The following is a 26640-nucleotide window of genomic DNA, read 5'->3' as shown; positions in this document are numbered from 1 at the left end:
TAAAACATAACATTCTTGTGAGCTGAAAAATATCATGTTTTTGCTAAAATGAGATGTTTAGCCTGGAGAAGGGATGTAATAGCAGCCTTCCAGTACTTACAGGAGCTTACCAAGAGGACAAAGCCAGGCTCTTCACAGTGGTGAGTGGTGGGAGTACAGGAATCAGTGGCTACAAATTGAAGTGAGAGGTTCAGCCTGAAAATAAGGAAACTTTTTTTTTTTTTCTATCTGTGAGGACAGTCTGTCAGTGGAGCAAGGTGCCCAGAGAGGTTGTGGAACCTCAGTCTTTTACAGTTTTCAGCCCTTGACTGGATAAAGCCCTGACCAACCTGGTCTGCCCCTATAGCTGCTTCGGCTTTTGAGCGTTGAGGGTTGGACTAGAGACCACCTGAGGTCTCTTGCACCCTGCATTGCTCTCATTCCTCCTTCACATCTTGGTACAAACGTAAGATTTGTTTCTTCGGGAGGTGAGGGGTGTCAGACTGCCAGCCTGGAGGAAGAGTTGGCACCGCACAGTGATATTTGCAGCATCTGACTGCAGCCTGCATTTGAGGTTGATCCCTCATGGAGAAGACTTCAAAGAGAGAGGTGCAAGGGAAGCACATGACTTCAGCTTGTACCTCTGACGATATTCCTTCCAAATTCTGTTTCAGGCAGGGTTTGTGATCTCTCACTTGGATTTCCAGGCCAAAAGAAACCTGCTGGGTGCTTCTGCCTGCCACGGCAAAGAAAAGAAGTTCATCATAATCTGTATTGTCCCACTTTTAAGTTCTTTATTTCAGCCTCAGGCTGTAGCTGGAGTTGTTGCTAGAGAGGGTCCTGGCTGATAAATGATTGCATTTCACCCCTGCTGAGCAGAGCTTGGCCACGTTGCAGAAAGTTCCCCTCATCTACAATGTAGATTGCCGTGGGATCCTCCAGGACTGAAGCTTCCCCATCCATCTACCGGTCCTGTTTATTATTTATTGTTATGGAAATTGTACCCTTGTGGATTCTTCCTTGAAGCAAGTGACAGCCAAAACTGATTTTTTTTTTTTCTTTTTTTTTTTTCCACCCTGCGTGGTGTTTGTGGTGTTGTAGTGAATAACTTGCTGTAGATTTGACAGGTCTGGGGAATTTCAAAATGCACAAAGTACCAGGGGCCTATTTTTTATGCTGCTTTTGCGCAGCGAAAGCCGAGCAGAATTATTGATGCGGTCTTGACACACGGTTGTGAATACCTTGGGTTTTCAGGAAGGGACAAGCAAGTACCTGAGAAGTTTTTGTTCCTCATCCTTGTTCTGGAAACCTAACTATGGACATCTACATCTTAGGAGTCCAAGCTTGATCCAGTGACCTCTTCCAGAGTCCAGTGTCTTGAGAAGGAGAGCTGGGACCTCTTTGTGTGTTCTGTGTCGGGGATGGAAGGAGGGAGGAGTGATGGGGGATGCTGGTACCTGCGCTCTCTGCAAAGAGAGACCGATCTGAAAGTAGGTTCATGCCAGGAACCAGAGAGAGCACAGCCCAGGTGTCCAGCTGGAAGTTGGCACGTGGTTTTTCGGAGCAAATTACTGATGGAAATGAGATGCCAGCGGTAAGGGGTAATGCCAGCTAAAAAGAGGAGGGCTGACAGCTGAGAGCAGAAATACCTTTGAATTTCCATGTGACACCTACCAAAGCTCTTTGTTTGGAACATGAGCACCACTGTTCTTGGTAAACTTAATGGTCTGCAAACCCGTGGAACCTGTTAATTACCCAGTTTTGGTATGGAATTTAATACATCAGATTTATTTTGCTGTTGAATTGGATTTTTTTTCTGCAAATATGTTATTGCCCTGATAGCTGCAAAAGTACTGCTGTCTGGTTCATCAAGCAGCTTGTGGTGGGGTGGCCTGTCCCTTTCTCTATAGTAATTGTGTTGCTTTACGTAGTTGGGTAGATTATGGCTGTGGAGACTAATAGCAGCAGATTGTCGTCTTGTCCCAAGAGTAGCGCTTGGCATTGATGAGAGGGCAACAGCAAGGTCCGTTGCACTTGAAAAGTACAACGTCTTGTGACGTGGAGAGAGAACATGTGACATCTATGCAGCCTGTTTGCAAAGCAAGGTGTGGGATTTGTGGTTATACTGAGGTCTGCAAGGGAACAGGTACGGCCAAAAACTATCCGTGGATGTATGGGTTTCTTGAGCCGCTATACTAAAGAGGAGAGCAGAGCTTTTTTCCATGAATTGGAAGCTAATTCCTGACCCCAAAAGAGTCACTATCAGGTAGGTTGATGATGTGGGTTCCTCCTCACTGTGTTAATCTCTATCTTAAATATAATTGCAGATTTGATCCGAAGAGAGCGGTGCAGCAGCTGAGAGCTTGTGGAGTGCTGGAGACCATCCGCATCAGTGCAGCTGGCTTCCCGTCCAGGTACTGTCCTGGGAATTTGGCATGACATTATGCTTTTTGGTGATTTACTCCGCAAGTATGACAACCTCATGCAGCGCTACAGGCTTGGGGAAGAGTGACTGGAAAGCTGCCCGGGGGAGAAGGACCTGGGGATGTTGGTTGAGAGACGGCTGAACATGAGCCAGCAGTGGGCCCAGGTGGCCAAGAAGGCCAATAGCGTGTATCAGGAATAGTGTGGCCAGCAGGACTGGGGCAGCGATTGTCCCCCTGTACTGGGCACTGGTGAGGCCCCACCTCAAGTGCTGTGTTCAGTTTTGGGCCCCTCACGACAAGAAAGCCATTGAGGTGCTGGAGCGTGTCCAGAGAAGGGCAACGGAGCTGGTGAGGGGTCTGGAGCACATGTCTGATGAGGAGCGGCTGAGGGACCTGTGGGTGTTCAGCCTGGAGAAAAGGAGGCTGAGGGGAGACCACCTCGCTCTCTACAGCTCCCTGAAAGGAGGGGGTAGCGAGGGGGGGCGGTCTCTGCTCCCAAGGAACAGGCTACAAGACAAGAGGAAACGGCCTCAAGTTGCACCAGGGGAGGTTTAGGATGGATATTAGGAAGAAGTTCTTCATGGAAAGGGTTGTCAAGCATTGGAACAGGCTGCCTGGGGCAGTGGTGGAGTCACCATTCCTGGAGGTATTTAAAAGATGTGTAGGTGTGGTGCTGAGGGAGGTGGTTCAGTGGTAGTTTTGGCAGTGTTAGGTTGACGGTTGGACTTGATGGTCTTCAAGGTCCCTTCCAACCCAGACAATTCTGTGATTATCTGGGGCAAGGGAGGGAGAAGAAAACACTAATGTTTTCAGAACAAACAGGGTTTATTTAGTTCTGTTTATATCGGGATGGATTTTTTCCTTTTTATATCTTTTTCATTTTGCAAAAACCCCCCATTAAGCTCCTCGGTTCTGCAAATATAAGAGATTCATTATCAAGCGATGAGCTGCAAAGTGGGGCTTCTGGAGGGTGTGTTGCATCATGTCCTGCGTTTCAGCTGGTGCTTTCGGTTTGGTCCTGAGAAGTAACATGCTGTGGTGAAAACTCTGAAAATTCTGGTGCGTGGCAGATAAAGGAATCCAGCTTTGATCCCATACAGAGGTGGACAGCAAGTAGCAAAATAATGGCTTTATATCCTCTGCACCCATTTTGCCTTGAAGCAAGCGTTGCCCTAGAGGACTTCTTCCCTGTTTGCTTACTTTTTGGTTGTTCGTTTTTTTTTTTTTTTTCCTGCTGCAGTAGTCATTTCAGCCAAAAAAATTTTGATTATACTTGCAGAGAAAGAAAATAAGGGTTGTAAATTATCGTTGCAGACTTGCACCCCGCGCATCCAAAGCGTACTGGCCTTCAAACTCTTGCATCTTAAAAAGGAAAGGTTATGGGTGGTGTGGCTCTTTGCTGATTGTGATACAAAATTCCGAAGAGGTTTTTAGGACCTAATAAATCAGAAAACAGAAACTATAAATAAGCCCTGAAGATGACAAGGGCAAATAATTCTAAAAATGCATCTATTGCCTTTTGGTGCCAAGCAGCTTTGTGTTAATGTCAGCATAGCCGTCAGCTTTTTTATATGGAACAAAGGAGTTATAAATACGCTCAGTAAAGAGTCGGCTGAGTGTGATGCTGAACGCCACGAGAAACGCCCCATCCTGGTTTTTGGGGAGGAGTGTGCTGCCTTACCAGTTACTCTCATCCCCTGTAAAGCTGCAGAGAGCCTCTGACGACTGATGACAGCTTCCGCGTCTTGACATGAGGTGGCTCTGCTACGCTTAGGCCATGGAAAACCTCTGTTGGCCAGTGATCTCCATGGACGGGTAAAAACTGGTGATGGGGATCTCCCTGGCTGGCTGAGCTCAACTCCTTAAGAAGGAAAGAAAAAAAGAAAAATAAAGAAAAAGAAGAATCGTTTCATGGAAAACAATTTGTCTCTTTCCTCTGCCAGTGTGGGACAGTGGCAGAGGAGATTTGGGTCCTCCTGTTGGAGGTCCAGCCCTGTTAGAAGCCCCAGCACCAGCTTTGGCTCCCATCTTTGAAGTCTTCGAGACATTTGTGGTAACTCTTAAAAAGTTGCTCCGAAATTACATGATCTCTGCTGAGGCACAGTGGGAAATTAAAAACCAGCCCGCGCATCGGCTCTTTTATTATCTTCTGCGTTAAAGTAGCTGAGAGGTCAAATCCTTCTTGAAGTGAAAGCCCTAAAGCAGTGAAACAGCTGTGGTTTCATTTGGAAAAGGCCACAGAAAGGCGGTTTTCATCTCCTGAAGCAAGTGGTCGTGCTCCCCGTGCCGGAGGGGGGCTCCTGGCTCTGCAGTTTTGGGTCGCAGGGGAGGTTTGGGGAGCTCTGACTTGAGGCTCATCCATGGATTTTGCTATTGGTCTTGGCATAGCTGCAGCGATACCCTGTTCCCCTCCGTTCACAATTTTCCTAACAACTTGTAGCGTTTTTCCATCTCGGCTTGCTTAACTCTGCAGTTTAGACTCTATGGCACTAAAATCAACGTGTAATTAGTAAGTGAGGAGAGGAGAAACCACTGCAGCACCTGGAGACCAGCCAAAGTCTATTTATGGCAAATAATTGACCGTTGCGAAGACCGCTCCATCCTGAAAACCTCAAAAGGGATGCTTTTGGCTCTGCTTGTGGGCTTTTGGTTATGAGATCTTTTTTCCCAGGACACTAAGGATACAGAACTCTTCCATCACTGCAACTTGTCAGCTTTTGTTTTTCCTCCAGGGAAGAAAGAAAAAAAAAAAGGGGTGTAAATAGCTATTTCAGCCTTTCAGAGTGACCTTCTCCAGTTCAGCGTTTGGGATGCTTCAAGGGCAGATTTTTGTTTATTTTATTATTTCTAGAAGATAATGGTGTACAGCAACAACTCTGTATGAAATGAGACACTCGCTTCTGATAGTTCTTCACCCTCCTTGGTCATAAAATTCCAGTCTTGAAGATCCAGATGCAGGAGTTGGGTAACATCATTAAAAGACTGAATAATCTGTATATTTGAACCGGTTTTATAAGCCAGCTTGGCAAAAGCTGCTTCCACAGCATCTTATTTTGCGGGAAATGTAATAGGTGGTTTAGTTCTTTCTGTGTTTTTACATCCGTGCGATCTGTCTCGGTTTTCATCACAGTGAGCGCTGATTATTCCTCTGTATTTCCTTATAGTTTGAGACAAGTCAGACTATAATGGTTGATTAAGGATAAAACAAAAAAGGAGGGTCATTGCTTTAAATTTAAACCCTGTGTGAAGGCTATGAATTTAAACCACTTAAAGTAATGGTGGAAAACTTGATCTTTGGGAGTTTTGCTTCACGTGGGTGTAAGCAATTTACCTTTAGAGCAACAGGGAATTTTCGAAATGTTTTATCTTGAGAGAACTTTTATTGCAGAAACAGGAGAAAATGTTTATTTTCATTCTGTAGTACTTACATCTGAATATTTTCCAGCGCGCTGTCACAGGAGTAACTTCTGAGAGTGATGTGGCTTTGGGTCAGAGATCTCTGGATAAAGCCACCTTCTGCTGTTGTTTCATGCTTCTCCATCACAGTTACTTTATGGGTTGAAGAATCAAATGCTTTGGGGATCCGATAGTGTTTTTACCTGGTTCCTTTAAGAAAAATAGTAAGTTTTATAAGCTTTTAGTGTTCTTTAACCCATGTAAGACATGATATATTCCCACTGAAAGATGGAGGCGGTGCTCCCCGCTTTGGGTACGCCCGGCTTTATTTTATCATTTCCATGGGACGTTGCACTCTGCAGCTATCTCAACTAAATTGAAAATGTATCATTTGGTTTGAAATGTTACGCGGCAGTTAGGAAATGTATTTGTTAGGATGTACGTAAATGACTGTGATGAATGGACTGTCTTAGATGTGTAGATAGTAAATCTATCATCACCTTCTGTGGGTAAAGCATGGAAAATATCACTGTACTATAAAACCATTCATCTTCTTTGTAGAAACCGGCTACTTAAAGATTGTCAGTAGAGAATTAATTGGTGCAGATCTCCATTAATAACAAAATACTCTTTAAAACAAGTTTTTAACTCGCATTTTGTCAGAACGACATTTTTCTTCTGGCTGGTTCTGATGGTTTCCAGGCAGTGGTACAACGGCAGTGGTCTCCCACCGGGCAGTCGCTCTGAATAACGTTGTCATTGCAGTCTCTCCAAAATACTCTCATTGTAATTGTTATGTATGAAATTTATCATTTAAGTATTTTTGGCTTTTGTCTGCTTCCTCTGGTTGCTGGAGCTGTCAGATGCAGCGTCTTTGTATCAATTCAGTATGAAATCACAGCTGCTAAACTCTATAAACATTGAACATTCATAATTGAAATGTATCATGGGCATCCTTGGATATAACATCATTATTTTTTTTTTTATAATTGCCTTTAGCTGTCTCGCAGTCGCTTCAGGGAAACAAAACCTATAGATGACTTTGGCTACCAGCAGTTCTGTTTGCCCGCTCCCCCCGCTCCCAACAAAGGTAGTACATAAACACAGAGGGTTCCCCACCCCCCAACCCCCTTCATTCTGTTCTTTGAATATATTCCGGATAATTTCAAGCCATGCCAAGCCTGCGTGGTTTAGAGGTAATTGAAAGGCAAATCTGTTCTGCTGCGGTAAACAAGGCAAGAGAAATTTTCTCCCTGACCCGCAGTTTCCAAAATAATTTCGTGTCAAATCTTGACTCAGATATTCAACCTGCGTGCCCCCAAACAGGCTTCGGCTCCTCTAGAAAGATCGATGTAGTCCAGCTCCTTACTGCTGTAAAATATTGATCCCTTCAGGGGACGGTACCGCGTGGTGCTGGCAGGAGTTCTTACGCGAAACCGGGTTTGCTCGGCAGACGGTCGCTGGGACGGTTTTGGGTGATGGGGAGTGATGAATTTATTTACCCTTATTGGAAAGAATTTACATTGGGTAATTTTAGGCCACCAAAAGAAACCTTTTTATGGTTAAGTCGTAAAAACTTCAAGCTCGTATTATAACTCCTGCTTTCAGCTCTTCGTTCAGTGCTGCTGAAATAGCATCGCTGTAATCACCCTCAAACAATAGGTTGGGGATATTTTGGGCGGTTGCTGACTGCTTGGAGAGATGCTTTTCAGCGGCTTCCTCAGGAGTCAGGGTTTCTTACCCGAGCCCTCCCTTTTAATTGCAAGGTTGTAATTAATCCTTCTGGCTCTGCAGCTTGAGGGATGCTCTTGTGTTCGTAGCCCCGCAATTTTGGGTAGGAGCAGCCCCTTTGCTTTTCACCCGGTTTTGCGTAAAGCATCCAAATCTTGGTTTTTAAACCACAGATACAAAGCTTAATTTTTGGCCTGTGTTATGACTCTATTCCTCTGTTTCCTTTAGAAGACAAAGTCTCCTGCTCCTGGCCAAGCCCTCGAGCATCCTCCTTGCTGCTCAAGCCCAAGGAGGGTTGTGTTTTGTTTTGGTTTGGTTTGTTTTTTCATAGGCATAAGTTATTTTTCCCTGTGTCCTTCCGTTCCTTTTATTGCCTCTTCCCTTTCGTGACCCGCTCAGTTGTGCGGGTATAAAAATCCTCCTCCTGGTTACAGCTCTTCGCCTACACCACCCGTCTGGATCTTATAACTTGATCATTATAAGGAATTTTATTTATTTAGTGGCCCTCGGTGCTTTGCAGCTCCTAGCGATGAAGCGTGACCGTGTTGTGTGGCAGCATCCTGAAAACCCGAGGTCTGCTTTTCATTTTTTACCCGTCAACGAGTCGAACTGAGGTATAACCTTCCCATAACCTGTCCTGCCCTGCTAAAATGTGGGGTAACGTGGCACAGCTTTTGTCTCGTGCCAGGAATCGCTTTGTGATCTAGCAGGAGGGGAAGTGGGTTTTCTCTTTTTCCTTTTCTCTGCTGAAGATGCAGATGTTGAACCTAAACCGAAAGACATATATGTGCAGAAGAATTTAAAAGAAGTGTGTGCGTGTGCCAAAGCGTTGAGCTTCGGTATTTCTGTGCCAGAGATCTCTCCCTTGTAGGTAGGGTTGGGGCATCACGTTTCTTTCCCTCGAAGCGCATAGCTGTAAGGTAATTTTATACTGCTTTAAACCTGAAGTGGTTTAACCAGATGTGCTACACTAAACCTGAGTGCTTTAATTGTTCATTTCTTGGGAGGGGGATCCTGTAACAGCACCTCTGAACCTCTGCGGCTTTCTTTTGCTTGTGAACTGGGACTGAAAATATTCCAGTGAAACTCCTGATGGACCAGCTGAGCCCCGTGCACGGCAGAGCTTTTGTCTTGCTATTCTGTGGACAATAATACAAGCGGTGTGATCTCAGGACTGTCATCTCCTGTTAAATCAGCGAGGATGGCGAGAGCGGTCTCGTCGCAGCAAAGGGTGAAGCGATGCTGAGCCGTGGAGGTGCAGCGTTTGGCTGTGAACCTTTGGGAGATGTGGATAGAGGTGACATAGAGGACTATGGATGCCACCAGCCCAGCAAAACACCGTGACATCAATCAGGGAGCGTATTCCCTGCCACTTCCAATGTTTCGTGTGATGCTTAATCCTAAAGAGTGAGTTATCTGTGTTAACGGTGGGCTCAAATGAAAATAAGTGGAAAATCAGTTTTTACCACCCCGTAAAATGAGGCTCTGAAAAAAGATCCTTTATACAGTGATTTATGATCTCTTTTTAAGGAATTTCTGCAGGTGTCTGACTCTTGATCTGTGGGATCTCCACCTCTCTCGCGGTGAGGGAAGATGATGGATTTTGCTGCTTTCTGCCCAGTTTGGACCCGTGCCTCCGTGACGCGTGTTGCCTGTTCGCCGTCTGCTCTTTGCCAGAGGAGCCTGGGTGACAACTGCAGGAGGATTTCTTCCTCCGAACAGCGGCAGTTAATAATATCAGCCCCTAAACTGACTCTGGCAGGTTAATTGGAATCCTCCCTCCTTTTCTTTTCTCCCCCCTTCCCCAAGCTCTCCTGGGCTTGAGTTATACCTGAGCCAGGAGAAGGTCTCCAGCATCGCGCGCTTCGCTGTGTGCCTCGGGCACTGCCTGCTCGGCTTCTCTCAGGTTTGATTTGGAGCTCTGTAAAGCCTCAGACATGCTTAAAATGAAAACGGGTTTTATTTGCACGAAGCCAAAAGCATTAAGGTGCGGGTACAAACTGGGAAATGTAATTATAAAACGAAAGCATTTGGAAAATAGAGGGAAAACAAGTTTATGCTTAAACCTTACGTGACACAAGCCATGCGTAATCTTTGAGTTGTTTTGCTGTACCTTACCCCACAGAGAGCTCCCCGTAGCAGATATCTTGGTTTTTTTAGTGATAATCCAATACTTTTGGTTATTTGAGGGTGAGTAGTCTTGGCCCCAGGACTAGCCCATGTAGGTAGGGATGGAAGTCATCACTAAATCCGGCTACTCCAGTGCTACTCTGAGCAATCTGAGCATGGGAAATCCTCTCATCACAATTTCCCTCTTGCTCCTGTCTTCAGGAGTCCTCCGTCTTACCTTTTGCTTCAGGAACAATATTAAGGACTCTCTTTAGTTTCTGCCATTCCCATATTCTTTGCAAAAGGTGGCCTGGGTGCTACATGTCCATGCAGGAATGGTGTGGCACTTCCCAAGCCTCAGCGGTCCATTTTCTTTTTGCTTTTTCTCCCTTCATTCTCATTGTAAACAATTTCTTCTGCTGTGCTCTTTTAATTGGAGTATTGCTTTTAATCAAACTGGCTTTCCTCCCCTGCTGCGTTTTCTGGACTGATGTCAAACTGTTGGCCATGTATTTTGAAATATGTACTGTATTTCTGGTACGCCCGTCTTACCAAATATCCCAGCTTCCAGCCTTCAAGAAGTTTCATTAGGGATTATATCGGCAGTTGGACTAGATGATCGTTGTAGATCGCTTCCAGCTGAACTATGCGGTTCTATTCTATGAAGTATTTTATAGAGACGGCGGTCTTGAACACTGAGAGGTGTTCAAGTGGTGTGATGTCTCACCCAGTCCCACCACTGCAGAGTGGCCAAGCGTAAGGACCGGTGACAAGCATCGCTCTGGCCCTTTGCCATTTATTTTGCCTTTCTACCCCCTACTCTTGATCTCTGGAAGTGGAAAAATAGGAAGAATTGGGTGTAATAACACAAAAAAAAAAAAGCGTGCCTGGGGCTGCTGGGTGGAGAAGGAGGTGTTCCCGTATGGCTGCTCATCTTAGCTGCCAGAACATCCATGTGGGTGAGGATCAGGCTCACAGATGGTTTCATTGAGTGAGGGCAGAAATCAAAATCTCTGCAATTCTCTCCCATCTTCCTTTGATGTCTGTTATGCATATTTTTTTGAAATAACGATGGCCCTACTTGACAGTGCTGGAAATGCCTAATGTTTTAATTAAAAACTCCGGGTTTGAGGAGTCCGTAACTCACTGTGTTAATTTGGAGAAGGCTGAAACTTGGCAGATGCTGAACCAATTTCAGGATCCAGATTGCAGGCTCTACGTCTAACAGCAGCGGCAGGAGATGATACTTCCTAGAAGTAAGATACAGCGCTCTATTTCCTTTAATTAGCGTTACATGTTTGGAAACTTCACTGCTGGTGACAGTGAAGCATCTCCCAAGTGGCTGCTTTGTCTTTTCAGAGTCCAAAGATTTTGTGTTTGTTTTAAGGGTCTCAGCCACAGGCCAGAGCGATTAGTGAATGAATTGATTCAAAGTCAACAGAGTTTAGAAAAATATGATAAAGAAGAGCTTATTTGATTCGTTCTCTATCATATTATCAGTATTGCTTTTAAAATTTTTCTTTGGCCGAATCAGGAGATCTGTGATTTCTTGAAAATTAGCCTATCCTTTCCAAAGGGAACAGCATTGTTGCATTTGACTGGTAAAATGCAGCAGCTTGGGAAGCACATCAGGAGGAATGAAAACAAGGTGATCCATGGCCTTCCAGTTCCAGGGTTGAAACTCACTGATAAGGGCGTTCGGTGGCAGGCTGAGACTGGGGTGTCAGGTTTGGGGCCACCTAGCTCCTTTTGGATGGCTGAGGGTAGTGGTGAGAGATCCCTCCATACAAGTGTTTTGTATTTTGACTCATCTATGACTCCAAACACTTTATTTTGAGGAAATAATGCCGGGCATGCAGACTAATCCTGTGTATGCTTTGCTTTCAGGTGGTCCTACCACGACTTTTTCAATAGGTATCGTGTTCTTATGAAAAAGAGAGACCTCTCTAAGAACGACAAGAAGCAGATCTGTCAGACCCTGTTGGAAGACCTCATTAAGGTGAGCTGGGACCAAACCGTCGGCAATGATTTTTTTTATAGCATGGAAGCTCGTGGCTTTGATATGATCTGAATTGCTCTCCTTGCTCCTACTTCACCTCTTGCTCGTGCAGGTGCTTATTCAGTCTAGGCAGCCTGGGGCTTTTCCCAAAATGAGGTAGTCTTGCAAGGAGGTGGTGAGAGCAAGTGTGACATGGGATCTCTTGATTGCAGCCAAGCTGAACATACTATTTCAGTGCTGGTGAAATCCAGAGTTTGTCACCGACTGTATATAAACAACTGGCCATCTCCAGAAAACTCAGCCCTCCAACCCCACCTGATTTTGGCTAACGATAGCTGGAGTGCGTTTTAGAGGTCCAACTTTGGACGCTGTGTACCTATCATGAACCTTAGTCAAAGTCGGTTCTGTCACCCCATCATTACACATCTCTGTGCAAATGAGTAAGAGAAAAATGCAATAATTGCCCTATCTTGACATGTGGGAGAATTTATTGGCCACTAGGGTGTAGAAAAAGCATCCCACAGTTTGGGACTTTTTTTCCCTTAAGCAAATAAGAAGTCTTTGCCACCTCTCTTCGCCAAAACCTTTCTACTTAGACACGTGTGTGTTATTTTTAAATCGCAAATGTGCACGCAAAGGTTTCTTCCCGTTGTCTTGCTGTTGAGCCAGCCCAGAATGCGCACAGCATCTTAGCCAGATTTTAATTTTTGATCCTCGTTTTCCTTGCGGGATTTTGAGGAATTTACTCGATTGGCTTCTCCTCTGCAAAAGCCTTTCTCCTTATGCACCAAGTGTTTATCTTGGCTGCAGAGCCGTTTGCAGCGCATGTATGACTTTATATCTATAAGCATTAATCTTTTCAAGACAGAAATCTTTTCTTGAAGCCCTCTGGCTTCATTGCTCTATTTAATTTTAAAACAAACAAACAAACAAACAAAAAAAAAAACCAAAAACAACGAACGCACACTAAACAAACACACACCAAAAAAACCCACCCCACCCCCCCAAACCAAAAACCATTCAAAATTTGTGTACATATATGAAACTTAAGACTGATTTGTAGTGCTGCCTTCCTCAATGGGTATATAGAAGCTCAAGTAGTTTGGAGTCTAATAGTATCTTCATCACCCAATTAACAAGAGATATGAGCTGAGCTGATAAATTTGATTCGAAGTGGGTCTTTTAATCTGTATCTACTGAGCAACATAGACTGAAAGAAAAATAAAAATGTTTGCCTTAATTAAATTTAGTTTCCTTTATGCTTTTGAAAAGGATCCAGACAAGTTCCAGTTTGGACGTACCAAGATCTTTTTCCGTGCAGGCCAGGTGGCATATCTGGAGAAACTGCGAGCGGATAAGTTCAGAGCTGCCACAATCATGATTCAGAAGACCGTGCGGGGCTGGCTGCAGAGGGTCAAGTACAAAAGGCTGAGACAAGCTGCAGTCGTCGTCCAGCGCTACACGCGCGGGCACCTGGCGCGGAGGTGGGTCCTTGGAAGCCCTCTGAGGAAGGGCTAGCTGGGAGGTCAAGTGGAAAACCATTTCTGGGCACTTGTATTTATCAATCTGTTCCATCTTGTAGACCTTAAACTTGGGGGTTTCACAGGAGAAACATTGAAAATGCTCTGCATAGGGTGTTGTCTTTCAGCCGGTAAAGACAAGACCCGGATTGTGCATGTAGGTATCGCTATGGTGAAAGTTTCTGTGCTGATGTCAGGACTTGTTCCTGGCCCCTCTCCCCACCTGTATTCGGGGGCAAAAGATCAAAACTCTTTGCCTCAAACTGATTTCATATCTATATTGATTTAATTTCTAGGTGCTGGGCCAGGGCTATAGCATAGGCAGCTGGGCTGTAATCAGATGACTGCAACACTCTGAGATATTTAGGTGAAAGTGTTTCACAGAACTAATATTTTTCTGGGACTACTTCTGGCAGAGGGCGTTTGGATCGGCCAGTGAGCACTTTGCTAGTTGTTATGCAGTCGTTTTCTGCAGGGGCCGGGTTTGTGCCTCCTTGGTATCCACGGGGAGTTCTCGGAATTGATTTACTGTATCCTTTGTAATGAGAAAAAACACTCCAAATCACTGGCAGTGGGGCTATTTACAGTACAGGATAATAGAGCTCGACGTTTAAATCTCGGCGGGGAGGAACCTCAGGCTTCCTCGCGTCGGTGGCTCGCTGGGGTTTCTGTAGATAACACTGCACTGGATGGAGAGCAGGCTGCTGGCAGCAGAACTGGGATGGGTGTGAGGGAGCAGCAAAGCGATGTTATAGCATCCCAACATACAGGTCACCTTGCATCTTGTGTCCCTTACTCATGTCAAACACTGCCGTTGTCCTGCATCTAGCCAAGCTGGCTTCAGGCACTTTGCAGATAGGAACAAGGAGCAGGTTTGGGTCCTTTCAGCTTTGTTTCCCTTCTTCTTTTCTGCTTAGAGAAGCTGTGGTGTGTTAGCTATGTTGTTTGGTTTGGAGCAGCAATGTTCTCCCTGGCTCCGAGTTAGCATCTGCCCATAAGAAGGGCTGAAACCTAATCTGCAGCCCAATGAACTCCGCTTGCACTTGGGCAACGTGAGATGCTGCCTGTATGCTACAAGGCTCCTGCACAGTCACTTCTTCACTCCTGATTGCTGGATGAGCGTTGATTTCTAACATTTATTGGAGCAACAGAAGGTGAAGAACTTCCATGTTCCTTCCAAGGATTTCCTCTAAATCATTCTGTATTTTGGAAGAATATCAGAGATAACCGAGTTTGTGGTACTACGAGCGCTTTGGAAAAGGATTGGCATCACGGAGAATCCAGGGATGAGAAGGTCTCAAACAAGCACAGATTTTTCTTGTCCTCAGAGGTTCATGTACTTCTCTTGGTTCTCTTGGCTCATGGCTGCGGGTCCCTCTCGGCAGTCTTACAGCTGACTTGGAGACAAGGCAAACCTGTCCTAAGCAATAAGAGGAAGACTTAAGAAAAAGGGAGCGTCAACGATTAACTTTTAGCCTCTCTGGTGGGCTCTCCATGTGCACCTACAGACTTGGACTCTGTATCTGACTGTGCATCAGCCCATCATCCCTCTGAGGAGGAGAGGAGGAATCCCTGGTGATGTCAAAGTGACGGGGTGTGAGCTAAAAGAGGGGCTGAAAGCAGCAGAAACCACCTGCTGCAGTGTTTCTTCAACAGGATTTTCCAGTTCAGCTCTTCGCTCTGGTTTTATAGGGTTGGATGTCATCTGAATAACTCCTTTCTCTTCTCTTTGGAAACGGACCATCCCTTGTCCTCTTTAATAAGCTCTGGTTCAGTGGGTCCTAATGAGAAACCATTGGCCTTGACGAAGAGAATATATAAGCCGATCTGATACTGCTCTTTTAGTTTTGTTATGCGTTTCACAAAATAAAGAAGTGCATCAGCTATCTATATAATGCTTCATGCTGAGAGCAATAAATGAATCATAAATTCAGCAAAACAAGCTAATTATCAAATTAAATGGAGGTTTTATGGGCATTTATTAACCTGTGTAACAGCATTAATTCGGTTAGAGAATGGGGGCAAAGTGGCACGGAGCTGACCACATCCCTCGTTATTTACTCTCTGTGAATTGCTCGGAGCTCTGCTCACGAACGTTGCCAAACCAGTGCACACCGGTTTAAATGTCAAATCAATTTGCTGTTGTTTTCACCGGGGTAGGTACCCCATGCGACGCTTGCTTTTTATAGTTAGGGAAGTGATGGAGCCAACCTGGGCGTTGATTGGCTCAACCACGTAAGGCAGTGAGTTCAAACCAAGGAAAAAAGCTGGAAAATATTTGTTTTTAATGCTGTTCAGGAATAATGAGGTGTGTTGATTTCTGCTTCCAGTGCTTCTGGGTGCCATGGATGCTGTCCGATTGCATACGTGTTCCCATTATTCTGAGAGAGACATGTTAGCAGCTGCTCTTTTCTTAGCCCTACTGCTGGGATGCTCTTTCTTGAATGCCATCAAGCTGCTTTTGGACAAAAGGTCTTTCTCTCTGTCCAGTTTAAAACTTATTATGACAAAAAGAAGGGGAGTTTAGTTTCACTGCTAACCTTTTTCTTGTGTTTTGCAGGCTTGCCGAGCACCTGAGGAGGACGAGAGCTGCCATCGTCTTCCAGAAGCAGTACCGAATGCTGCGGATCCTCCGAGCTTTCCAGAGGGTCCGCAACGCAACCATCACCATTCAGGCTTTTGCTCGGGGCATGTTTGTCAGGAGGATTTATCACAAGGTATGACCCCACGGAGTGTCTTTGCATTAGAAAAGAGTAGAACGAGCCTTTAGATTTACCTCCACTGGCATAGCACGGCGACGTATTTACTGTGGCCGGTTTGATGTTTTGTGAAACCGACTGCCTCTGGTGTTTCTGGAGAGCACGCGTTGACGGCGAGCGTTGCCATTTAAAACTGTGCAAGCGAAAATGATTTTGGCAGCAGCACCTCAGCAGAGCAGCTCAATGAAGTCAGTCATTCGGATGCCGGGAGGCATTGTGGAAATCTGGAAATGTCATTTGATCTAACCCGTACTCTGCCAACCCTCCCTGGCAAAACTGAATTTGTGTTTAAGCAGTGCTGCAGGTGCCGTTTGCAGTACGGCAGGAAGATCGGTGGGGTCTGTCATGGAAGGCATCAAGTCGTTTATTGATGTAAATCCCTCTTTAATTAGTTCTGTCCGTTAGCTTTCTGAGTTAAACCAGGAGCGGAAAGCAAGGAAGTAAAGGTTTGATGACAGCAAGTGATACAATGAGAAATCTTCTGTCAGGAAACTGAGAACAGCTTTGGGGAATCTTCTGTCCACTCCTCAGATCCAGCCTGACTTTGGTAGTCACCTAAATTTATGCCTAATTGTTATCATCAGGGTTACTTGAAGAAGTCAGAGGCGTGATGAGTCAGGAGGGGAGAGCCTGGAGGTGATGGAGGTTACCCGGACACCCGGTGACCCACCGGAGAGATCAGGGATGTCCTCCAAACCAGAGCAGCTGGATGCTGGGGATCAGGAATTTGTGCTGCAACTGCTTTTTCAGCATCTATTTTTTAAATCGGAAGCCGCTGCAAGGGGATCAGCTGGTCCAGCATTTAAATTCTCTGAGATTCAAGACAAGCCAAAATCTCAAGAGGGTGTAGAAGTTGGCTGAAGGTCAGGCCTGATCATTAATCTCTGGAGCACGTGGATATAGGTGTCGGATATAGGTGTCGGTTCACGTGTATGCTCGGCAACAGATGCAGAGGTGCAGGTGATGCTCCGTGGGGTCAGGGCATGACTAGTGCCCACCAAGACTTTGCTGTAAGGCTGGAATAGGTCCCGAAGGCAATATTAGTAGGGTTTCTTCTAGCTCTTCGGGCACCTCCAGCTTTCTCTGTCTGTAAGAGCGCCAAGGCTGGAGACGTACAAAGCTCATTTCAGACAAAGTAACTCCTACCGCATCCTAAGGTCGCACAATCCCTTTATCCTGAATTCAAATTTGCGAGTGCAAAGAAAGCCTTAGGGTGAAACAAAAGATTTGTAAGAGAAGCTGATACGGTACCGTTTCTGATACAACTTATCCCAAAGTAATAACAGCAAAGTGTCTTGTAATCTTTAAATTCTCCTGGTATTTCTTTCCTCATAATACTGCGGCATAGATCAACGTAAGAAGGTTATTAACAACATGCTGGTTGTATCTCTGATATGTCAGCCTTCAGTTTTGGAGGAAGGAATTGAACTGCCACCTACTGCAAATACTGCTGTAAATTTAGGGGGAGAAATCCAACGCAAAAGCGCCGGAAGTTTCACAAAACCAGCCAGAAGTTTCTAGAAATTGAATCATGCAAGAGAACTGGCTGCCGACTGTAGTGAAAAGACTCCAGGGTTTTATCTGAAGGTTATCCATATGATAAGAAATCCCACCAACACAGCGTTTGTCTGCACTATAAATTATTGTAATGCAGAGGTGGAAAACAACTAAAATCCTGTTCTGGTGTGAGTTATACCTGAAGCTGAAGGGAGAGTACGTTTACTGCTAAGCATTGATGTGTCTGGTGGTGGCTATTTATTCTGCTAGCTATGGATCTTGTGGATCCGTGTATTATTCAAGGTGATCCGTGAAGTCTCACTTGAGCCCGCATGTCCCCTGTCCCCATTGAGTCCGCTACTCACCAGCCAGGCTCGTATCCCCTCTGAAATGGCCAAGCAGGTCTTGGCTCTCTCTAAAGAGAGCCGTGTATCTCCTAAGAGAGGACTGGATGTGTCCTGCCTGCATCGGTTGAGCGCAGTGACTGGAGAAACCCCCAGGAGAGGGGGTTAAAGTACCTACCAGGACACTCCTGCTTGGAGAAACCCTTTTGAAGGCAGATTGGGGAATGTTGGGTGCCATGTTGCAGTCAAACCAGGGCTCCTGCTACATTTACAGGTGACTTTTCTCCCTTGATTGTCCCATTTTATAGATCCTTGCGGAGCACAAAGCCACCATCCTCCAGAAGTACGCCCGTGGTTGGCTGGCGCGCACTCGCTTCCGCCGGGTCAGGGGTGCCACCATTGTCCTGCAGTGCTACTACCGACGCATGAAGGCCAAGCAGCAGCTGAAGGCGCTGAAGATCGAGGCCCGCTCAGCGCAGCACCTGAAGAAGCTTAACATTGGCATGGAGAACAAAGTGGTCCAGCTCCAAAGGAAGATCGATGAGCAGGTACGTCCTGAGATGTGCTGGGACAAGTGTGGTACTGCTTCTGCTTTCCCTCTCTTGTCTTGTCCTTCCTGGGAAGGATTTTGTCTTCCCGTGATGACTGGGAAGGATGTCGTGGTGGTGGGAGCCTTCTGCTGGCCAGACGCTTGTAAGGGTGGGACACCACCTTGCAGATACACTTGGATCTTGGGTCTCCACCTCGTTGTCTGGAGAGCAAAGTCAGTAAGAAGCAAAAGCTGCATTGTAATTGTTGAGAGCTGCCCAAGACAACTCGGTGCAGGAAGATAAAATTGGGCAATTTTGAAACCTCTTGCTTAAAAACCCAAACCAGCTCCACGTGGGATCCCTATGTCAAAGAGGCTTTGGCCATTACACTTTTGGCTTTGCAAGCACTGAGGATGCAGAGCCTCTGCCACAGCTTGTTGTATTGAACCGTATGCCTTGTGAGTCACATCACCTGGAAGGTAAAAGGTAAATTGGGTAAATAACTCACTTTGCGAAGTAGTTTGAGCGTGTTTGTGTTACTAGACGCAACAACTGTTCAGAAGTCAGAGCCACGATGAGGAGTGAGATGTGATGGATGGCTTGGGTCTATAACTTGATCACTTCATCAAATGCCACTTGTCATTAACGAGCTGCAGAATGATAGTTTGATTACACACTTGGTAGGTGGGAAAACCCTCCTTCTGACCTGAGACTTCGCAAGTTACTCTGATAAATACCCTCTGTGGTGCTTCCTACTGCTGTACAAGGACTTCAGGGATGAGTAGAAGAAATGCTGAGTAGGACCCAGTTGTATCCACTAATATTGATGGAGAAATTCATATCCACCTGTTTCCTTAAACAGCCCTTTTACAGGCAGGAGACACGTTCTCTGTAAGTCAGGATATATACTTATTTGTAGTACCAGTTATTAGTAATTGGCATTTATCATTGTGTTTGGGATGTTGTCAGGAATCCTTATACATCACACGCGGTTTTCTCACCGCCTTAAATCTCTCCCGTCCCCGGATGACACGAGAGGTCCTGCCATGAAGATGATGAGAAATGACTCCGCGTTGGCTCAGATGCTGCAGAGTCAAGACACCCGGGGATTTGCATTCCTGCTGGCCGCTTTCACTGCCGTATTAATTGGCTGCAAAGCACGCAGCGCAGCAGAGTCTGGCTTTTAAACCGGGATGTTTAATTTTGAGATGTCTGCTTCCACACTTAAATTTTGCAGACAAACTGTAGCTTAGGAACGGAAAACCATAGGCATAAGGTTCTTCACATATCATATAGGTTCTTTATATATCAGTATATCAGAAACCTGTTTGATACGACTGCCCCTCATCTGGAAGGTAGTTAGTGGAATTAATTAGGACAAGTCTTTTTAGGTCCGCATATTTGGGCTGGACTCATGCAATGAGCACGAATATCTGCGTTAGGTCGGCTGAGCTGCTGGATTTGGCTGCGGAGCGGCGGTATTAATTCTTTATTTTTTTTCTTTTAATTCCTTGCCATTTACTGCTAGGAAAAGTGTGGGGGTGGAACGAGAAAGAAAAAACAATCTTTGGTTAATGTCAGCTTTCCCATCCTTGATTATGGAAGCAGCAGAAAAGTCTACTTTAGGGAAGGAGACATGGAGAGCTCTTAAGTAGGCAGAAGATGGGCTGGAGCTCATCTTGATCTCTCGGTCTCTGCACAGACGGTTTTGAAGGAGTTACTTTGATGCTTTCTGTGTAACTTTTGCAGGAAAGGATTACTGTTCTGTATTATTGGTGGTAGTCTGTCCAGTGAGCTAATTTTAATCATCGTTTCAGGACTGACAGGTTTCCCTGGGATGCTTTGGATGTGCTGATGAGCACTCTTCCAGTGGACTTTCTTTTCAGCACGCTGGATTTTTTTTTTCTGGCAGCAGCGCATCATAGTTGCCCTGAAGTACCTTGATTTCAGTCCTTGCTAATCTATAAACATGACTTTTTAGAATGCCAATTAACTTTTTAAGAAAAACAAACAAACAAACAAAAAAAAAAAACCCAAAACAACAAAAAACCAAACCTGCAGGTAACCCGGAGAGCTGCAGTCGTATCATTTTGTGGTGGAAAATGTTCCTATTTCTGCTTCTTTAGCTCATGCATGAATAGAAAGATGCAATACTCCGTGTGCCCCTGAGGAAGAGAAGATCTTTTTTTGAAAACATTAAAAACTATTATTGTATGTCAGCCTCAGTTCACAAGCTCCAGCATCCATAACTGGGCCTATTTAATTCAGTTGCTAAATCAGGTGAGGGATTTTTTGCACACACGAGAAAGGTTTAAATCTGTTTTGCTGTGAAATACCCACAGTGGACCACTTTTTTTTTCTATCCACATTGGACAATTTTTTTTTTTTTTGAGTTTTTTTTAAAATGTGTATATTGTAACCGCCTGAGACACTTTTAAGGCTGTTATATGCTCTCGCAGCCAATATTTAGGCTCGCGGTGAGCTCCCTGCCCTGTCTCTGCAAGCGGCAGTATCTCTGTGAGCGTTTATTGCGAATCAAACTAGTTTGGGTAACAGGAGTGATGAAGTCGTCTCTGCCATTGGTGGCAAAATAAACTCTGGATTGGTTCACAGAGCCTGCGTTGAAACCGGGACGGTCACAGCTCATGTCGTCTGTCGGAGAATGAGCAGAGACTGGGGGAGCCTTTACAGGTGGGGGAAGCAGCAGCGATTCATGAATCGGAGTGATTATCTCCATAGGCAAAGCTTTTCTCTCCCAACGTATCTCTTTGGAAATGGCTTTGGTCGTGCAGAAATGTTAAGCCCTTCGTACCACGTGAACGCTGAATTTTGATGTTCACTAATAATTCGTTAAAAGGGAGGAAAGGCAAAGATGTTAATGGCCCTCGTTAACTTGTTTTTTCCATTTGAGACGTGTTAATCGTGTTTTGGAGCGCTGAGACTGCAGCGGGAGAGGGGTGCTTTGGGAGGCCACCTAGAGACAGGCCAAAAGGATGATCAGAGTGATGGTTGAAGACATGATCCGATGAGCCATATTGGGAATCTAAAAGAGATTAATCTTAAGTGTGGATGAGGGGTTCGCTATCCACCAACTCACCATGCATTTGTACGGGGGTCTGCCTGGTCTGGAAGACCCTGTGTAGACCTAGAAGATAAAATTCAACTTTCATGGGTTGTTTTTTCTTTTTCCAGGCTGTAAAGTTCTTTGAAAACTGTTGTACAGGAGCTAATAGGAGCTGTTGACTCTTACAGAGACAGATCGTACTTTTTTTGCATTCAGTTTTGTTTCCTTTCTTATTCTGGTGAACATCTTGGAGGAAGAAATTACATCTCAGGACCTGTGACTTTGCACCTTAACTGCTTATGCTGACTAGTCAAAAATTGTATATCGGGACTTCCCTAGTCCATTGACTTTTTAAAATTATGCATTTATGTCTTTTTAAGACCTTTTATCTTCTCCTCAGGCTTCTCTTAAGCTCCACGTGAACTAAAAACTTCTGGATGGAAGGATCAGTTTCTCCTGAGCTGGTGTGACTCTGTTGGTGCTAAAGCTCTGAGAAACAGCAGAGGGCTAAACTGCAGATTACCACGATGCTTATCTGGTCTGGACAACAATCTCTTGCCAAATGTTTTCCAGAGAAAGACCAAAACTGGTATTTCTGATGCTCAAGTGAAATATCCACCAAAGTCCCGTTTAAGAAAGGAAAGCCCTTTGGGTCTGTTGTGCAGCGAGTGATATAAGCCCAGATCTTTAAAACTGTATTGAAAGCTTTCAAAAGGAAACTTTAAAAACCAGATTACCTTTTAAGTTTCAAAACAGTTCTTTTGCTCTCGTGGTTATCTACCTAATGTTAGCGAAGCTACGAAGTTGGCTCTTTACGGAAGCTCTTGGTCTGTTGCGACTTCATCGTTGTTTCTGGAGCTGGCTAATAATGATGTTTTATTAATCACAATGTAGTCCTCATTGACTTTGATTTGAACCACAAAAATCAAAGCTGCTGAATTTTCAGGTCTCAAAACTTGGGAGAAAAATCATTGCTAAGGGCTTTAAAAGAGAAAATCTGAGCAAATAAAAAGACTATTGAGCTGGCACATGGCTTAAAGCTGGGATTTAGGGAGCCCTTTGTGCTCAAGGCTGCAATTATACTACAGCACATTGTCACTCCAGGTTCCTGCAGGCATAGGAGTCAGGAATAAAAGGATAAACCGTAAACCCAATATCGCAAACCGGAAAACCTGCAAGCCAATTGCGTTAAGCAATGTTGTTTGGAAGCTGTAATAAAAATGTAGATTTTTTTTTTTGTTTGTTTGGTTGCCAGTGCTATCACATGTTGTTTGCCTTTGCTTCAAGTGTAACGTCAATTTAACAAATGCCTGTACAATCATTACCAAAATATTATTGAGCTTTTGCCACAGTTTTGAAATTGTTTATGAGCTTTATTAGCATATGTGTGGAAATATTCGTTATTGGGAGAATAATTTATTGGGGTTTTGTATAGTTTTATTATTCGTTATTGGGAGAATTGTTATCCACCATGCTCCAGGATTTTTGACGGTTACTTTTGAAGTGCATCAGTGCATGCATTGGGTTTGCTTGTGGTCTTATTTTCTTCTTTTTGGGATGTTGGCTGCAGAACAAGGAATACAAACTTCTGAACGAGCAGCTCTCTACGCTCACGTCAGCCCACTCCTCTGAGGTAGAAAAGCTGAAGAAGGAACTGGTGCAGTATCAGCAGAGCCACCGGGGTGAAGGCCACCAGCTTGTCAGCTTGCAAGAAGAGATGGAGCATCTCCGGCTGGAGCTTGAAAAAGCTCATGGTGAGAGGAAGGTCGTGGAAGACAGCTACGTTAAGGAGAAAGACCTGCTAAGAAAGGTACTTGTATTTGTCACATCTCGTGTTGTGTAGGTGGTCATACTGGTGAAAGCTCACCCTTCACAAGTCTGAAGGGGAAAGGCTTAATTTCTATTCTTTAGGATTTTTTGTTTCTTTTTGTCACTGAATGCCCCTGGAATTTGCCTTTTAACCAGGTCATGGGGCAGCAAGGGCAGGTGGACATCCGTGCAGGAGCATTGACTGCCTCATGTCAGGAGGATGCCCCATCTCAATGCCTTTTGCGCTTGCCAACCATGAAGAACCTCCTCAAATCCAGTCCCATCTGAAATCAGGGCGCTTAATAACTCCTTTATATATATACAGTGATTCCTCATAGTGCGTAATGCCAAAAAGATCGGAGAAGGCTGTCGTAGATGTTGTAAATATTAGGAAGACGGAAGATGTCCTTCCTCAGCCCAGCCTGGTGTGGGTCATGAGGGCTCGGTTTCTGCCACGCGGTCCGTGGCTGGTGCAGCTGGTCGTAGTGGCTGGAGTTGTATGTGCAGAGTATGACCTGTGTGGGGACCAACTGGTCCCTCCCAAGCAGAGACGCTGCTCCAACACCAACTAGGCTGGTTCTTACGAGCCTTTATAGGGTTTGGAGCTGTGATGTGGACTAAACTTCTTAATTTTCTTCCCTTCCTTCATGCAAAATCCTAAACTTTCTGGATCTCTTGAGGTGAAGGTGGCCGAACGCTGCCGCCATTGTACAAGAAGGTTTTCTAGTGGGAGAAAGAGACTTGGGAGCGTAGAGTTTTTTTTGCAAAAAGTAAAAATGCACCTTTTACCCTGAATTTCTTTGCTGGTCAGGTTCATTCTGAATAACCTTCACAGCCATTCTCATAACCTGAGGCGCTAAGGTATGGGTTCAGTTTCCCACTGCGAATGTTTGTGACTGCTCAGATTAAATCCCTGATTTTTTTTTTCTTCCGCACTGGCGGTTGAAGTGGTTTCTTTGATCCTGTTATTGGAAAGAATTTGGGGCTTTTCTACTCAATGCATTGCACAGAAAAATCTATTTTGCAGCTGTTAACTCTAGAAAAGTTCTTTTTGTGTGACAACCTGAAGTTGAGTTGCTTTTGGAGGTTAAAAAAAAAAAAAAAAAAGGTCTGGGATTAGCTGTGTCTTAATTATGGCGGAAGAGTGCCCAAATGGGGGCTCTTCTTAGGGCACTTCGCTCAGCAACACTTGCCCTGGGCAACCTCCCCTTGTGGGTGAGCTGTTGGATGGTGGGTTTGGGCGAGTAGCTGTGGGGACTGCGTGGTCGGGACGACTTGATCTGAACATCTCGCACGGCTGAAACGCATTTTTGGGTGTGCTTCTCAAAAGGGCGTTCAGCCTCTGTGTGTGTGTTGACTCTCGGCTGGACCGAGAGCTGTCAGAAAAGCCGTAACTCCGTTCTTTGCACATGTCTTGCGCCCACACAGAGCTGTACGGTGTCAGTGATTTTCTTTTCTCCAGCACCAAATTAGAAGATCCTTGTTGGCACGGGGCTCGGTTCGTTAGCTGGCGGCAGCACAGGCTTTTAGAGCCTGAAACGATGCTTTATTTTTGAAGGTGATGCAGCTGGGGAAAAACTGCTTCTCTTTGTTCTTGATTGCAAATCCCCTTGGAGCACTCAGAAGAAAGGTTGATTTAATAACCAAAGAAATGCTTTCAAAAAGCATGAAAACAAAGCCCTCGTCGTAGAAGTGCCTACAGCAGAGCAAATACTGTGCACTTTACCGTGACAATAAATGGTTTAATTATAAAACATTTCTACTCGGCCGTGCAGGTTCCCGTTTCTGACATCAGCTTTCAGCTGCTCCCTTCGATTCCTCGTCAATGGGAAGACGAAGACGACCTGTTTCCTTCGTGAAAACATTCGTTTAGCCAAAAATGGCTTTCCAAGAAGATTTATAATAGACATTTTCAAGTATCAAAAGCATGGGAGGAGTGTTGTGGAACTGAATTTAGGTGTGAGAAGCACTTTTCTCCTTCAATAGCGAGGCTGCACTGTGGTCGTGGTGGGATGCGCTCGCTCTGGAGATGGTACCCAAAGTCTTCAGACACTTCTGAGTGAGACTGAGGCCACAGCCTTAATTTTATTGACTTGAGCTGGGGCTGCGGGTTCTGCAAATCCATATTAGTTCTGATTTTGTTAGTGAAAAAATGTCCTTTAATCTCTTCCTTACAGATTTTCTCTCCGACTCCTTAATTTTAGAATAGCCCTTCTTATTCCATTTTGTGATAGAGTTTATAACATCAGATCGGCTATTCCTAGGGCTTTTGGTGGCACCTAATCTTCTCAGTTTGATGAGCTAGGATGATTGCAAGCCTGGCCAGGAATTTTATGAGGAAAAATCTAAATGCCATCATCTTCTCCTCATAAGATTAGGGGAGGACCTGGAGCAAGATCTCAAGAGCAGGTGGTTCCAGCGTAACGGGTAAATAAGGGTTGAAGCCATCACGAGCGCTCACTGCTGAACATCTTCCATAGAAATCCTTCCAAGCGGATGCTGTTGCGTTTGAAGCACCTTCAGAGATGTTCCCTTAGAAAGATGAGCAAGGGATACAAAAGGTACCAGTGTGGGTACCGGAGATGGAGTTTGTGCTGCTTGGCCATCGTGTAACCTGCTCCGCTTGTCTCTACCTGTATTTAAGGGATTGTTGTTGTTCTCATGGGGTTTCTGTACACACCGATGGTGAATTCCAGCTTGTTTCTGTCTCATGTGGAAACAGGAAAGCGATAAACAAGTTCAGCCGCTTAAGATCACATCTTGAAAACATCTATATCCAATCTGGGTTAGAAATCTTTAAACCTGGCAATAATTATTACAGATTCTACTAAGTCTTTCATTTCTAAAATATCCCCTAGCACAGTTGAAAATGCTGCAAATTTTTGTCTAGTTTTGTTTCCCAACCATCATAACTTTGTTTTCTGGGCAGAAGAGCTCATTATCAGCACCCTTGAAAGAGCACTAGTGAAATAATTTCATCTCCCCTGCTCTTTTCCCTGATGGGTTAAACGAGTCGAGTTCCTCACCGTCCCATTCCAGCGCAGGTTTTCCTTCCCTTCTGTTGCTCTTGTGACTCTTCTCCAATTTTTTTAAGGGTTCTTCTTAACTTGAAGACACTGGTGCTGATCTGATGGCTGCGCGGCTGCTGTGATATTTATTTGAAGTGATGTTTGTTTGAAGTGATGTACGAAAGAGGGAATGGAGTTGGTTTTGGTACAGAATATTAAAATCACAGCTTAGTCCAGAGCATTTAAAACACCGGTAGTTCTGCATACATTAAATTGTGGTTTTCTTCACTTTCTAGTTGTATCGCCAGACTCCAACTTTCCTATCATATATATATATATATAGAGAGAGAGATGCAGGAGATTATAGTCGCGTGCAGACAGCTGGAGTAAAATAATGGATTGGAGAGTGAAGGGTAATGGGATCTTCCAGTTTCTGTGCGTGGGATATGACTGCTTCAGTCGTGACTTA

At 44.8% G+C, this 26640-nt stretch overlaps 1 protein-coding gene across 1 annotated transcript in view; it reads left to right on the top strand.

Annotated features, from left to right (window-relative positions):
* MYO5B (myosin VB) overlaps positions 1 to 26640 on the top strand; it is a gene marked incomplete at its 5' end in the record, with an annotated part of 152437 nt that overhangs the window by 89135 nt on the left and 36662 nt on the right. Inside the window, 6 exons of the mRNA XM_082497611.1 lie at positions 2307 to 2393; positions 11529 to 11640; positions 12913 to 13124; positions 15721 to 15877; positions 18069 to 18308; positions 22925 to 23164. Coding sequence (XP_082353737.1) covers positions 2307 to 2393; positions 11529 to 11640; positions 12913 to 13124; positions 15721 to 15877; positions 18069 to 18308; positions 22925 to 23164 — 1048 coding nt within the window. The remainder of the gene's footprint in view (positions 1 to 2306; positions 2394 to 11528; positions 11641 to 12912; positions 13125 to 15720; positions 15878 to 18068; positions 18309 to 22924; positions 23165 to 26640) is intronic.

Source organism: Vanellus vanellus (genome assembly GCF_965231255.1).
Source record: "Vanellus vanellus genome assembly, chromosome: Z".
NCBI lineage: Eukaryota > Metazoa > Chordata > Aves > Charadriiformes > Charadriidae > Vanellus > Vanellus vanellus.
The sequence above is the reverse complement of the archived record's forward strand: the minus strand, read 5'-3'. Positions and strand labels throughout refer to the sequence as shown.